At 41.2% G+C, this 15855-nt stretch overlaps 1 protein-coding gene across 4 annotated transcripts; it reads right to left on the bottom strand.

The window, feature by feature from the left end:
• cuedc1b (CUE domain containing 1b) lies at positions 1 to 15320 on the bottom strand. Of its 4 annotated transcripts, none has more exons than XM_028419743.1 (12): positions 15160 to 15320; positions 11399 to 11432; positions 10763 to 11111; positions 10496 to 10623; positions 8730 to 8856; positions 7035 to 7305; positions 4660 to 4725; positions 4353 to 4433; positions 4177 to 4270; positions 3860 to 3918; positions 3543 to 3612; positions 1 to 2970 (listed from the first exon to the last, which is right to left on the bottom strand). In XM_028419743.1, coding segments are annotated over exons 2-12 (1260 nt in total). In that variant the 5' UTR covers positions 11413 to 11432; positions 15160 to 15320; the 3' UTR covers positions 1 to 2969. The 4 variants fall into 4 exon arrangements, with proteins under 4 accessions (XP_028275544.1, XP_028275545.1, XP_028275546.1 ...); XM_028419744.1 differs by having other exon boundaries at positions 7035 to 7302; XM_028419745.1 differs by having other exon boundaries at positions 10763 to 11108.
• Between the last annotated feature and the right edge of the window lie 535 nt (positions 15321 to 15855).

Raw genomic sequence — 15855 nt, 5'->3', positions numbered from 1 at the left:
CGAGGTACAAGACAATTTTAGTGATTAAGAAATATTCTTGCATACAAAAAACTTGTGAGGGAAAGTTTAACAAGAACTACTTGTGGATCAAATCTAACCTGCTGAGCCTAAAGAAGAATCACACTGTGTTTAGTATGACTGATGGCAGCACACACATGTCAAACAGCTGGGAAGTGTGTAAATACATTCTCACAGTATCAGCAAACTGTGCCACAACCATATGCACTGGAAACAACTCACCGCTGCCTAAAGGCCTGATGTCAGTTCATGTGAATTCATGACGCATGTATGCTAATCCTGGACAAACCCAGACCAACATCACAGAGCACTACTTTTTGTACAGGATTCCTCCACCAATACCATTTGATATGTCTCAATTGTCCAGCTCATTTTAGTTGTTTGACACCATATTAAGATAATTAAATCAGTTTCTAAACTGAACAGCCTCCACACTGCCTACATACCTGTCAGCGCTTTGGATGTAGTCGTTGGGGACAAGGTGGCTTGTCAGTCAACTTATTTCCATGACAATGTTCAGTCTGGGCCAATATTTACAGCCTTCAGAGTTTAGAGCTGACTTTTAGTGCTCTGAAACAAACAAACCTACTCAGTGTTGTCTACTGCAATATGAAAAACAGTCTTTAATGCAGAATCAAACCCAAAAAAGCACTGTCTGTGTACAAAAACACAAGTCTAGTCTCTGCTATGTCGGTCCTCTCTGCGTGGTATACACTACCAAAGAGAAATAACCTGTAGGGTATCCTTTGTGCTTTTAAAATATGTCTAAACTCTAAATTGAAGAGAATAACTGGTGGTTTCCCTGAGAGGCAAGCAGTTTTCTAAAAGAAGAATCGAGGATCTCACAGATCAAAACCAGGCGGCCATGTGCGGCTCCACACAGCTCTGGAAGCCGTCACATTTCAAATGACAGCAGGGTGCTAAGGTGATACTGTGGCTCTGGATTTAAAGGTAATGGACCAAACACAAAATTCACCCATCTGCCATCCTATATCATACTGACTGCTATATTTGAAATAAATCATCATAGCTGAAGCATTACTTTTAAAATCAGGTTAAATTCCACTTATCATTCATCACTTATGGAGCTGGCTTTACCATAACTTCTACTTTTAAAGGACCACAACAGCATTTTGCAAACATGTTCCAATCATCACAGACCTGTCATATACATAAAGCCCTTTTCATGCTAAATATATGTCAAAAATAGTCATTGTTTTAGCTTTGTTTTAGTCTCAACAAACTGCATATAATGGCAGCAGAGCACGAGCGTTTTTATCAATGAGATTAGAGAACACAATATTACTCACATATCTAGAAAGGTCACTTCAGGGAGATATTCTGGAAACAATTTTATATTCTTCTTCTAGAGATTCAAATCAGGCAATTTCTTAGTCTTTTACTATAAACTTTCTTGTATACACAACACAAACTACATCAGTCTTTATACTACATCTAAACGATCAACAGAAAGGGAGCAGTCTAATGTGGAAATCACACCTATTACTTCTATTATGTCTACACAGAATGCCACTGTTCACACTAACACCAGCATTTGGAGAAGGATATGGCTTCTACTCAATGATATGGCACATGATACACTACATGAAATTTCTAGGTTCTATAAATTGACTACCTGGAAATACTGCAGAAATTTAGAGGTTGCAGTTGTTTATAGGTAGGGGGTAGATGTTACACTTTCACTGCAGATAGACTGCCGGGCAGTTTTCATAATTCACTCTCCATGGTGCCTGACCAGCCAGCAGGAGTGCAGGCATGTCTCTGCAGACACACATCAAATGTCCTTCCTCCGTTTAGTTTAACCCTAGCTCTATCCACACATCTCTGCTGACTGCCCTAGGTGGGTTACATATTGCTGTCCCAATTAAATGGTTGCATTTAATTGGTCTGTCCATTTCATTTCATCTCATGTATGGGTTTGTTGCTATTTTTGTGGTCCACATTTCCCAAGAGCCCTTGCTTACTAGATTGAAAAGGTGGATATTGTAAAGGATGGCATGGTGGGGCAGTGGTTATAGCACTGTCGCCTTACAGCAAGAGGGTTGGGGCCTTTCATCGTGGAGTTTGCATGTTCTCCCTGTGCCTGAGTGGGTTTTCTCTGGGTACATCGGTTTCCATCCCACAGATGTGCTTGTTTGGCCTCTACATGGGCCGTAGATGTGAGTGTAGATGTGAATGGTGGTTTGTCTGTCTAGGGTAGCCCTGTGATGAACTGATGACCTGTCCTGACCATCACACACAACCCAAATAAAACTATTAGCATAATAATAATGCAGAGAAACTATGACATCAGCCTTTTCAAATTACGTTTGAGGGTGTGGCTATGAACATGCCTGCCTTTATACTCTGTATGAACTTCAATGTCTTGGCAAACTAGTGAACCACTTCCAACACTCCAAATAAATGGTTAACATGATGATGGAGAGGTGTTGACACTCACAGCCACAGTATAAAGACGTGTGAAACTCATACAGAAGCCCCGGAATTCAGAAACAGCTAAATATTACAAAGACATGGTAAAAAAAAGCTCTACATGGTTTAGTGTATATAAAAGGGGCATGTGCACACTTTGGATTTGAAACTCCCAACCTGAGGGGGCCCATCATACAGTCTGCTACTGTAACACACTGGAAATCCTATACTAGAGTTCCTGTCAGAGCGGGTAACAAATACGTAGGAAGGGCTAACGCATTTCCTTTACATTTAAAACTATCAACAAAATGTTATAATACACAGATAAAGAATTTACAAAAAGTTAGCCCAGTGCAGGGAACAGTCCACTTCCTGTCCATGGGAGTGGAGGTCCCAACTCATTGCTGAGCTTTTACACAAGGTTTGAATAAGAGTGGGGGGGGCTGCAGAGATACCACCCATGGGTTGCGCTGCGGTTGCTGTGATAACCCTGATATGGTACAGTTAACCTGGGAGGATCTGAAATACAGAAGAGATTCTGGGTTACTGCGGTTTTAATCCCAGAATAAAACGCTTCATTTAGAGCCTAAAGCTGGCCCAGAGAATCACAGAGGCAGCAGACATCCAATGTTTGACACAGTTTTGCATGTGACCTCTGTGAAACTTTGCATGTCTGTTGTGTGGATAACTACTGCCCTGACAATACAGACTTCCCTAACAGAGGATTTGTTTAAATACACAGAGCTGACACATCACAACAGGTTACTGTATCAGCACAAAGCCTGGCCAGTACTGGATCGTTGTGAGATTTTTGGGGAGAAAACTATCAGCCAATATTCTTAAAATGTATATAGTACACTGACAAAGTGCAGCTGGTTGGGAGCAGGGTTATATAGAAAGGAGTGAGTGTGTGCCTGTGGCATCAAGTTACTGAGGACAGACACAGCTGTGCATCACTGGCTGCTCTAAAGTAGTCGTCTGAATTTGATGAGACCTGATTTGATTTAAGCTGTAGAACTTATGTAGGATTGTTTTCCCGTGCACAACATTCAACATAGTCTCATCTTTCAAAAGGCTAAGGAGGAGCTTACCATAATACTGGCTCATTATGTTGTTCAGTCTCTTCCTGAGTGTTCGCTCTTCTAGGCCGACCGTCTTCATCTACATACAGACAAAGCACAGCAACATTGTTAAATGTCAGTAAACACCAAGATGTGGCTGGTTTACATAAGCACCACAAAAAGCTGCACTCTGGCAGGAACAGACAGAAATGTGCAAAAGGAGCGTGAGGCCATGTGAGGTGTCACCTGATGTGAGGGAGCAGCTGGACTCTAAAGTTAGACCAGTCAGGAAGCTCTGCTCTCTAATACACTATCATCTTTCACATTGGGTGTGTGGCAGTTCTTACCACAAGGGTTTCCTTCTACATCGTCCAAGAGGTTGGCTGTGGAGTTGCCCGTGCTCAGTCTGGAAAGGAGCTCAGTTAAGAACAACTAACACCAAGTCAAAGTCAAATCAGTCCTCAATACTAGAACTGATGCATTAAAGTTTTAGTAAGTTAAATGCCAAGAATGGACGCAGTAACACAGCTTCAGCACGTCTTAAAATGTCAGGTATATATACATTAATGTCCCTGAGTGCTATTTTGACCTCAGAGCGGCATACCTGTTGCTAATTGGAAAAGATTAAACAACAAAAACAGTGCCCCAGTTACGTAAAGGATACGAATGATGCTTCATGAGGGCCCTTCTTTTTGACTTTCTCCTCTTTGTCTTTTCAGAGAAGGTTCTGGCAATTTCAAACAGCTTCTTTCTTGTTGCTAAGGGTGACAATGTTGTTAACCACTTAAAAATGTCCTTTATCGGTGAAATACCAGCAGAACCGTAAACCAGCAGACTTACATTTGCCCATGTGTTTTAGTTTGTCTCTGAACATGGCATCATCTGAGACGGCCTCCATTGAGGCTGCCGAGTACTGTTCTCCTGCACACAGACACAACAGCACTGCCACACTGTACACTCATGCACATGTCAAACAAACTGATCACTACTATTAATAGTCTGGAATACGAATTTCTGAAATGGCGAACAAATATCACAGTGAATGCATAGACACACACACACAGACCAGTACTCAGTAGAATTCAGAGTGCACAGTAGACACAGTAGGCAATAGCTCTGCAGAGGAAGCATGATGAGTGATATCTACCTGAGGAACCCTCCATGCTAGATGAATGATTGGACTTTGATTTCTTTGATTCATACTTCAAGCGATCTAAAAACAGAGAGCAAATGTTATGACCACTAATGTGTGAAACCAAGATGTGATGAGCTGGTACAATGGTTTAATGACAACTTTTACACCTCCATGTCTTCTCAAACAGTCTTTGCTGAGGGGAAAACATTTGTTGTGGGACAAGAACACACCAAAGCTGCAGACAAGGCAGGCAGTCATTACTTTTAGCCAACTCATCTCAAGCACTCCATTTTATGTTTTAGTGTTAGGACAATCTTAGGATTAGGTCACTGTCTCTTATTCTGTCATTTACATCCAAGACATATACTTTCTTTAATTTTATCATTCTTCTTTACTGACAAAACCTATTTGCTAAACATAAAACTCTAACCATACACTAGAAGCAAGTGCCTTGATCATAAGCTGAGGGATGTAAGACTATGACAAATGGACACTTATGGAATTCATTTTGTCCAGCAAAGAAAGACAAAGCCCCGGATTGCTGTGGTTATATAGGTTTGGGTTTTTGGAACAACAGCCTGTGCTGTATGGCAGCAGGTCCTTCTAGACAGAGACTACAAAATACTGTGACTAATCAGAATCAAGTATTCAAATCTTGTATTCTGAGGTTTTCCTTTCCACGGTTTACAAGTCTTAAGGACGTCATGGCTCCATTTTAAGATCACAGACACACTGTGGTCTTTCTATAGCTATGAGGACACATGGTAACATAATGCCTTCTCCAACCACTGACCTCAACCTCTTAGTCCTGAAAACTGGCCTTTAGTGATAAGATGACCCACCAAACCCACGGCTCCATCACCGATACAATTATCAACAGTATCATAAAGGCTTAGTCAGCAGTGCTGCAAAGAAAATGATAAACTTCTGCTGTGGGCATCAGTGAGTTATAACTGCTGCACCATTTCTTCAACTGTCATATTGTAGTGCCAGCAGTCTTGGTGTTAGTGTCTTTGAAAGGTTAATATTTAATTACTTGGACAAAATTAATTCCAAAGACCAAGCCACTGAGTATCAAGGCAAATCATGGTAATAACAGCACAAACACAAGCCTGTGGAGTTTTATTATGCGTAAAAGCTTGTGAACCCTGTAGAATGTTCTATATTCCTGCATTGATCAGCTGATTTTGACAAACAAGAACATAATCAAACAAATGATACAGAAATATTTCACTTACTAAATTTATTTATTTAGGAATTATCCAATATTATATATATATATATGTGGCAACAATAACAACTAAAGGTTTCCTTAAATGCTCAGACATCCACAATGGCTTAGAGCTTAGAGGAGTTTAGTCCATTGTTCAGTACAGAAGAGCTTCAATCTGAGTTGACTCAAGAACTGCTTGTTTCTAGTGCTTCACAACATGTCAGTCTTTTGTAAAAGGACTTGTGTGCTTGTTGCTGTATTCGTGGTGTATTGGTGTGTTGAGCTCACAGGCAGATGTCTGACCTTTCCTTGTCATTATTACAGGTATAATTCAGCATCCATCGTTCCATCAATGCGGACAAGTCGTTCTGGCTCAGGAACAGCAAAAAGGCCCAAACCATGATACTACCACCCCCATCTTTAACAAATGGGTTAGGGTCATATACTGGAATGCTGTGTCATTCTCCCAACATTAGGCTTCTCATTTATGACAAAATAATTCTATTCTGCTCTCATCTTTTCCACGTGGTCCTCTGGATAGAGCTTTATTAAACTGCAGACAGACAGCGGTGTTATTTTTGAAGAGTAGCCACTGTCCCCTTGCAGCTCTGCCATACACACCGTGGCACACCACTTCTGAACTGAAGGATTCCAGTTTGGCCTTTTAAATAAACTGCTAGACCTTCAGGGTCACATACCTTTGCCACTTACACATGTGTAGCAATTTTTTTTTTTTCTTTTTCTTTAAATACCTCTATGACAAAGTGAAATATTTTAGTTTTATTCATTTGATATGGGTTCTTACTACTCTACTTTAAGGACTTGAAAATCACAAACTTTCCAACAGCACTGTGTAAGTAACAACTCTATTGTGTTAACTAGTTTACTGCTTCCATCCAGTCATGACAGTTTGGAGACCACTCAAGTTTTGTTTCTTTTGCAAAGAACTCCTGTCCACACAGAGTGCAGCTAAGACAGCACACCATCTGAGATTGTAGTCTTCTTAGGTTGTCGTTTACTTTTGAGAGAACTATTAGAGGTAAAAAAAACTCCACAGGAACCTTTAATGACAAGGATCTGATGACAGCCTCTGTCATTATTTCTGTAACCCTCTCAATACAAGTATTTTTGCTTCTATGTATGAACATTCACTACAGTGTGTGTATAGTCCTACCTCTCTCTAAGGCAACGAGGAACTCGCGGTTACGCTGCAGCTCTCTCATGAACTCCTCATTCTGCAGAAAAAGGGCGATGCGCTCATCTTCCAAGTACTGCTTCAGTTTCTTATCTTGGTCTGTAGCTCCTGCTGTCAAACCTGAACCTCTAGTGACACATGCAGCTCCAGACCCAGAACCCGAGACAGACTGAGCTGCCCACTGACTTATGGAAGAAACTGAAGAGGAGGAGGAGGATGAAGGCTGAGAGAGACTGCTCTGAGAGCTCTGCTGAGAAAAAGAAACGATTACAAGATATCATGCATCATACACCTTTTGTATTTTTGTGTGAACTGTAAAGACCTAGAAGCAGAGATAGACAATAACATGAACTAGGGTTTGGCGGTATCCAAATTTTGATACCGCCAAACACCCTCCACATTTTACCCCAGTATACGTAAGTAGCGTGCTGCGCAGTGCCCCCCCAGCACGGCAGGTAAAACGCATTATAGACTCCCTGAAACATGTCAAGTGATCTTTTTCAGTTAATATTGTTTTTATTGAAAACACATATAGCCAACTGACTTTTTTAAAACTTCATGCTGGCAGCACGCTGCATTAATTAAACTGGTATGAGCCCGTCCTGATGTGTTTCTGTCTGTTTTTGTTATGCATGGTAATAAAACACTTGTCCGGTAAACTGAAAACCTGCCGGTCATGTTTTCTGCTGCCAGGTTTTTGTAATGGAAACAATTAAAGTTATAAACGTAGGCTCAAACGGCACCAAACTGTTGGCTTGTGCCTACACCGTTCAGAAACTAAACACCATCTCAGCTCTGGCTCGTCCTCTAAACCACAGCAGTGTTCTATAAGGGACCAGGTCACAGATGCGACTACAGCTCTCTCTCTCCTCTTCGCTGTCACGTCATGTTCATAAACTTTATCAAACGTCTCCAAAAGTAAAATATATTATACTACTGAAGTAAAACTGAAGATTCAACCACACAAGGCATCAAATAAAATATGTTTAATATTTGATCCTTATCTTCTATATAAGCGGATTGCATTTTTTTATTGACGGTATTAAAAATGATACCTGTATGCCCCGCCGGTATACCTTAATACCGTAATACCGCCCAGCCCTAACATGAACATACATTTCATGCATGTGAAACTCTAACCCTTATTTCTGGGTCTACTTAACTCTTAGTACTTGCTTAAGTTGCATAATCACTTAACATCATGTCTAGGATGTACCAAAGCACATTACTGTAGCATATTGACCCAGATCAATATGCACTCAACCTGCATTACAATAATGGAAAAATAATGATTATTAATACTAACCTGTTCACAATATCGGTAAACATGTTTGAGAATCATTCAGACAAAACAAGTTTTTGGATGCCAAGGAGTCTGACAAGAGCTTTTAAAGAGCTCTCCCAGATTACACCCACCTATTCTCTACACTTACCTCTGTCCCATGTGATAAAAAACTGATCTTCTACAACAGTCCAAAGTGTAACATACATTTGAATATATTTCTTTGTGGCTGTGTTCAACTATTTTATCTTTATCTGCATGGTGGGCAATAACATTAAATATATTCATATGCTAATTTTGGCTAAAATATGCACACTGGCATGGTTTAACTAATTTTTACAGCAAAATCAGCCATTCAAAAGCCCTCTGCAGAATACATATTAAATGTTTACCTTAATGCTGTCCAACTGTTGAGGCAGTATTCGCAGAAAATCATCTGGGAGGTTTCCAAGCAGAGGAGGGTTCCAGTTCCGGTAGCCTCTGACCTGCTGATGACCTAGAGGTGCCTCCGCTTCAAATCTAGCACAGCCCATGTAGACACAGAGAGATTTAGAAAATCTAGCAACTGCATTATCAACCAATCCATAGCTTTTAAGCCTTTTAAACCTATTACTAATACTATTAATTATTTACATCCCTCATATTGTGCACTCAAAGTCCCAAAAAGGAAGAGCCAGAGACAAACATCTATTTTGTTTTCCATTTCTTCTGATCATCCTTGAGATGGTTCTACACCTTCATTTGAGTCCAGCTGTCTTTGATTATACCGGGGATAATCAGGGCCCTATGATTCCCACGGTCACGGAATTGCCGGCAGAATTGCGGAATTGGCCGATTAAAACGGAATTTACATTTTAACGCAGAATTTGACATAATTTGACTGTAGTGCCGTTTTCGTGTGTAAGAGGAACATATGTCCGGGGAAAACTGCACGGAGGGAAGCTAATCTGGGCACAAGAAGCCCCGTCCACAGACTGATCCCCTTTCAAAACACTTTAAGACATGGCGAAGCGGCCGCATACAGCTCTGCCTTCCTCACCGAAAAAAACTGCCAAACTCTGCGCCCCTCAATACGGAGCCGAGCAGTTCCCGAACGACCTCTGTGCACCATGTGAACTGTTGTTTTACAGATTCTGACAACACTCTGGCGACTGGAAACTTAAAGATACTAACTACTGGAGAGGCCTGAGTGCAGAGCTCCTCACAGACAGACACTCACTGAGCTCAGCACACAGAGGCTGTCAATCATGTATTTCAGTGGTGATGTCTCTGGTCAGAATCAGATTCCTTTATTTATCCCTGAGGGGAAATTATTTAAGATTAAGATTTGTCCCACAGTGGGAAAATTACGTTACTGCAACAGCACAGACACAGTAGAATTAAAAGTAGGACAAAAATAATAATAATAATACACAGTATAAAGTCAAACTACCAATTAAGATACAAGAGAATTAAAATAAGAACATATAACATATTCCCTTTGAAGAAGTTTCAAATGTTTGGTTGTTTTATAATAAGTCAACTAAAGTTTCATCACTTGCTGCTTGTTTTTGATGCACTCTGTATTAATAATACTCTGTATTAAGGAAACATGTTGTCACCTCAATAAATTTAAGTTTGTTTCTATTCAATTTTAGTCATTTACATTAGAAACACAGCGCTTCTGGTAGTAAAATACGGTCAAAACATGGGATTCCCAGAAACTATACTGTGAAAAACAGATTTCCCCAAAATTAAAACGGAAAAAACGGAATTTGAGGAAAAAATAAAACTGATTTTAAGCTCGCCACATTTGCGTTCGCACCTGAGCCACATTTGAGCCAATTGAAATGAAACTGGATACAGCTGGATTCGAGGTGTTCACACTCAGAAAAAAACACATCTGGATTGATCTGGATGCGGCCGAATCCTGCTTAAGCCACATTTTTTTCCCCAGTGTGAACGGGGTATAAAAGCCTTCCATCCCCACACAGCCAGTCATGTCAGGAAATGTTTTTGGTGGATAGTAGCATCTTATTTAACAGAATCACTTATTACAATCATATGATACCCCTTAGGCCAATAAGGTTATAAACTTAAAACTAAACGGTTAAGTTCTCCTTTAATCGGATAAATGTGAAATGAAGGCCTCACATTCATAAAATAACAGACTTCTTACCGTGGCGGGGGTGTCGGTGGAGCGTCTGGGTATTTTCTGTCATAAATGTGCATGTCATATGTTGGTGGAGAGTACACTGGAGGTGGCTCTTCGTCTGAACTGTCAGGTTCTAGAGTTCGCTCCAGAATCTAGAGAGACACAGGCACATGTATTTCTGCCACAGTTCTGTTTTATTCCAAGTAAGAGTAAGTTAGAGATTTAGCTCACAGTCCAATGAATGATGAGGAGCAAGTGCTTCTCATCATTCATTGGAGCCTCTGCACTGACCTCTGGTGGAATGCTGTCATCTGAGTCTGAGCTGTCAGAGCCCTGTCCATCAATGCTCATCTGGAGCAGCTGGTCGATGGTGGCATCCACAGCTCCGTTGTTGGAGCGCAGCACACACTCTATCACCTCATAATCCATAGAGGGGAACATGGTCTTGAAGTCCTCCATGGCCTGGTTGAACTCCAGGCGTCGGACCTGCCGGTTGGGTCTACTGTTATTGAGCTGCCCCTGTCCACTGCCACCCCCACCTCCGCTTCCACTGCTTCTGGAGCCTCCATTGCTGCTGCTGCTGCGTCTGAACAGGCTAGTCATCCTCAGAGCTGGGCCTGCCTCAGGTGCTGCCAACCTGCTGATAGGATGGTGCCCCTTTTATCAGCAATGCAAGCACTTCAGGCCCTTCAATCTTACTAACTTTTACTGCTTCCTTGCACAGTTTCTGATAGTAACACAAACGTGGCAATGTTCTGAGTTTGTTTTTATACTGGAGTTTTTCCTCCCTATATTGGTCATTATTGATTCACATCTGGCATGGCTAAATATATTACAAAATGCAAAGGGACTGGACTAGTCAGATGGTGACAGAAATTAAAATGTGCAATGTCCTGTCACAGGGTGAAGATAGGGCTCAAAACCCACCAGGGAGCATGCATAGCAGCATCATAGTAGTTACCTACAAAGAGAAGAGAGACAGAAAATTAGCAATAATTTAATTACATCAATGCTTTTTCACTGGAACTCAGAGTGATTATTGTCAGTATACAGTAAGCTGTGTAATTAAAAGAGTAAAAGTGTCAAAGGTGTGGGCCAGTAGAAAATATTAGATATAAAAAAACCTCTGCATGTAAACAGAAAAATTAAAACCGGAATATCCCCTTTGTGTTGCTCGTCCTTGCAAATATTGATATACTAGTGTGATTATATTGGCATGTTGGCCAGAATCTTATTATTTAAATATCGGGCAGAACAATGATGCCTCTAGTATTTTAGTATATGCAAAGGTTATTAGTCATTAGTTTTTCTCATTAATTACAGACAGCCTCCATTGTTTCATAATGGTCTAACTATACCTAATAAAACCGGATTTCTACTTTACAATGAGTCAGCGTACTAGTGGCATTCTGTACTCTTTCATGATTCAAATGACTGAGGTACTATGAGACAAGACACTGAGGTCGATCTGTTTAATTGTCTACAAGAAAGACAGAATAGAATAGAGAAGAATAGAACATACTAAACCTAAACCTTGTGCAATATCTGTCCCTTACAGCAGTGAGTCCGTGTCCTCTCTGGCACAGAGATGAGGTGTTGTACAGTCTTATGACATAAGGCAGGAAAGATTTCCTGTAGCGTTCTGTGTGACAGCAAAGCTGTCTGGGAAAGCTTCTGTCTGAAGTTACGGTAGTTTAGCAGTCTTTACTGTGCATTTATGCATGTAATAGTAATATGCCCTGTGCCAAGTGTATGCATTCAACAGCTGATCAATGGCTTGCTGGGAACAGAGGTGTCCCCTCTTTTGTTCAAACCAGGAACAAAGGGGCATCACATTCACCTTTGACATAGCCACATAAGCCATCTGGTCCATTAAGCAGCGCCTTTAAAGTCTTCGTGATACAGAGCGATATCTCTCACACATACAGACATGAACAGCTGGATTTAGACAGACCAATGCAGACTTAAGCCTCAGAGTGTACAGATGCAGAAGATGTGATTTAAAAAAGGGATCATATCCGGCTGCAGGGCAGCCAGATGTTCCAGCCCTGGAATAAGATGTGGTAAAAAAAATATGATGGCATCATTTTTGTTCTAATAATACAGCATACTGCATTCAGTGACTCTGCTCTTTAGATCTCAATATCTGAGGAACGGAAATATACAACCTAAAACAGCACCTCCAGGTCTTTGTATTTTGCGCAGGTGCCTGATGTTTTATTTACCCAAGAAGCCACTTCCGTGGTGAAACATTACTGTCACCATCTCCTGCCTATCTTGTCTGTAGCATGGGTTGACGTTAGGTTTTTAAGCATAGCCACCACTATATTTGATGACAGCATGTTTGATTATCCTGTAACCACTGTTTTAATCTCAGATTTGGAGAAAGAACTTAGAGATATGAACCCAGTTAAATTGGTATAGTGTTCTAGGTATGTGCTTCTAAGACATTTTTTTCTGAATGGTATCATTATTGATTTAGTTTAGATTTTATCTAATAACTCGTATTCTAAGTTTTCAAAACATAAATGCTACTAAATGCTATTTATATGGCAGCATTTTTCAAACTTGTGTTTTACTGTGTGAAGCTAATCTGTTATTATACCTAAACATTTTTATTCATACACTACCGATAGCTATCTTCCAGCTACTTTAACCCCTATTTAATCCCTATTTGCAGACTTTGTCACAGATATACCTGCACATTAAAAACGTGTGTGCAGACACAGAAGCTGGAAACTGCACAACACATGGTAATGCTCAGATAAAACACAGAAGTTAAGAAGTTGCATTTATAAGCAGTATTTTTCTGACAATTCTAAACTACACTGTGTGTCCCAACATGGGTGCAGTGCATTTGTCCAGCACAGACTTCCTCTCGACTGTTTGCCAGTCTCAATGAATATCACTGACACTGACACTGTCATCATCAATCAATCAATTTCATCTCTGCAAACTGCATGAGGAAAAGGTAGTACATGAACAGCTGAGTAAGTGTAACAAATTCCCCCAAGTTTCTCACAAAGGTGCCTTTACACCAAGTCACACTGTGTGATGGCTCTAATAACATTTTGGTATACGTGTCAGACAGCAGAATATCAACATGAGGCTGGCAGACACTGATGAATGAATGATTCCAATGCTGCAAGCAGCAGCTTGTGTTGTCCATCTGCAGGGTTTCCCCTTTGTTTTCAGAGTGAGATAATGTGTGCGCCACACTGTGATTGTTCCTCCTTGTCCACTGACAAACACTCATGTGTACATAAAGCATATCAAGTGGCTTCATTAACGTCAGGGTTATGTCATATAAATAACACGCTGTTTGTAAAATAATCTGGTCCTTGATCATGTCCATGCTAGCCAACCAGAATCACACAGCAGGCGCAGTAATAATCTCTACACTTCCTTTTCACACCGATCGCCAACACACTGTGTGCGAGTGACAGTTAACTGTGTACAGATGCAAGTGACCTCATGACACTTGTACACATGCAACTGACTAAACAGTCCTTGTGCAGAGTGACTGCAAATCCTACCACTGAACACACAAGAGGTCAAGTCATTCTTATGAACTTAAATATATCTGTGCATACTCTACATAAAGCACAATGGAATTCACTGTGTTCAAGCTGCATAGTAAAGCCCAAGATGTATCTGCTGATAGTCTAGTCTCATTTTGGGCGATCGCATGTACAGATACACCTGTTCAACTGTTTGTTGTTGCCAATCACATGGCAGGAACTCCCTGCACTTAAACATATAGACATGTTAAAAGTTCAAAGTTAAAAGTCTCAATAACCTTTTTCCAGTAGCTTGTGAACTCTAAGCCATTAAGAATAAAGGTAGTTCTGAAGGAAAGAAAAGGGGGTCCAACCCAGGACCAGTAAATTAAACCCAGCCAGTGGCTGGGAGCATATGTGGGATCAGCACACAATATGTTTCTGTGCAGAGAAGGATGCCTGGGGTGATGTAGATAAAGTGTCATACATTGTTAAGTCACAGTCATCAATAACAAGCATCCATCCACTTCTACCAGCTACCAGCCATAGTAATCTGAGTTTAAGTAAAAAGGGAAGGATGGGGGGATAAGACCACCTAGACCACATTTAATTACGTGTTTTATATCATAGTTACACTCGGTACCGCAGAAGGTCCACTGTACATGTGCTCCTGTCGGTAGGATCGCTGCTAACGGTACTCTCCAGCAAAACAGAATCTCCGAACTGCTCAAAGCTCTAAATGTCATGATTAGTTACCTCAGCGACTGTGAGAACATAATGTTTTACAGTAGCACGCAGAATATGCAATGTTAGCTGGTATTAGCAATGGTCTTTAGTCCAGCTCGGTCAAGTATGGACATGTTAGCCATGTTAGCTGTGTTAGCTATGTTAGCTAACTAATCACAAGCAGACACACGCTCCTCCGGGCTGGGGCTTTTCATGACAAGGCCTCGGTGGTTCTCGGTAGCAGCATCCAGCCAGACTTAGCTTTGTTACAGCATGATATCGAACTTAAGACACAGCTGGTGTGGACTGAACCTGTTTCACTGCCAGAAATCACACAGCTTCAACAACATCTTCTAGCACCGTGCTGCTGATCACAGAGCAGTCCAAAGGCAGGTAAAGCCTGGCAGCGTCAAGCTCGTCCTTCAACCCTGAAAGAACAAGAGCAATGCTAACGGTACTCACTGCCAGAGGCTGCCGGGGTCCAGGTGTGCAGACAGTAGCCACAGACTGCGCCAGGGTCGACAGAGCCCAGCCGAGCGATAGGAACCAGGAGGACACTGCCGCTCCACGCACCAGCACGGCTGCCCTGAGATTCTGCCCGCGGCCGGAAGCGTCCGGCTTCACACCGTCACCGAGTTTCAGAATAAAAATCATAGGAAAGGCAAATACCATGTACACTCATACATAAAGTCACATCAGATTAAAAACTGTTCTCGTGGCTCGGTATTTTTTCTGTAAGCTTACATTTGGAAAGGAATCATTCAGGTAATAGCCACTGAGAGTATGCAGTCATGGGGAAGGCTTGGATCATGAGAGCCCTCATGAATACCAGATGGAGCAAACACGTAATCAAACATTTCTTAAAAAGCACATCAAACATATACATATACAACAGGCAGAATTCATGTCAGTTATTCAAGATTCAAAGTGTTTAATGTCATGTGCACAGAAAGGAAGCAGGTTCCCTGTGCAGTGAAATTCTTACTTTGCTGTTTATTAACAGAACACACGCAGTGAACATCAAGTTCACTCGGGAGGACCCCAGGCACAATAATCTGGCCTTGTTGGACTTCACAGTTCACATTGAGGAGGACAAGAGTCTCCACAGGATCTTCAACAACCATGACATCCCGGTCCATTTCAAACCGATGACAACAC

This window comes from Parambassis ranga, chromosome 13, assembly GCF_900634625.1.
Source record: "Parambassis ranga chromosome 13, fParRan2.1, whole genome shotgun sequence".
In the NCBI taxonomy this organism is placed as follows: domain Eukaryota; kingdom Metazoa; phylum Chordata; class Actinopteri; family Ambassidae; genus Parambassis; species Parambassis ranga.
Note: the sequence above shows the minus strand (reverse complement) of the source record. Positions and strands in the feature narration are given on the sequence as shown.

Excerpts from the sequence above, each read along its gene's own strand:
- cuedc1b (XM_028419743.1), bottom strand. Across the intron at positions 8,857-10,495 it reads CCACCGACACCCCCGCCACG|ATTTGAAGCGGAGGCACCTC; the intron begins GTAAGAAGTCTG and ends GGGCTGTGCTAG. Across the intron at positions 3,613-3,859 it reads TGTAGAAGGAAACCCTTGTG|ATGAAGACGGTCGGCCTAGA; the intron begins GTAAGAACTGCC and ends GTCTGTATGTAG.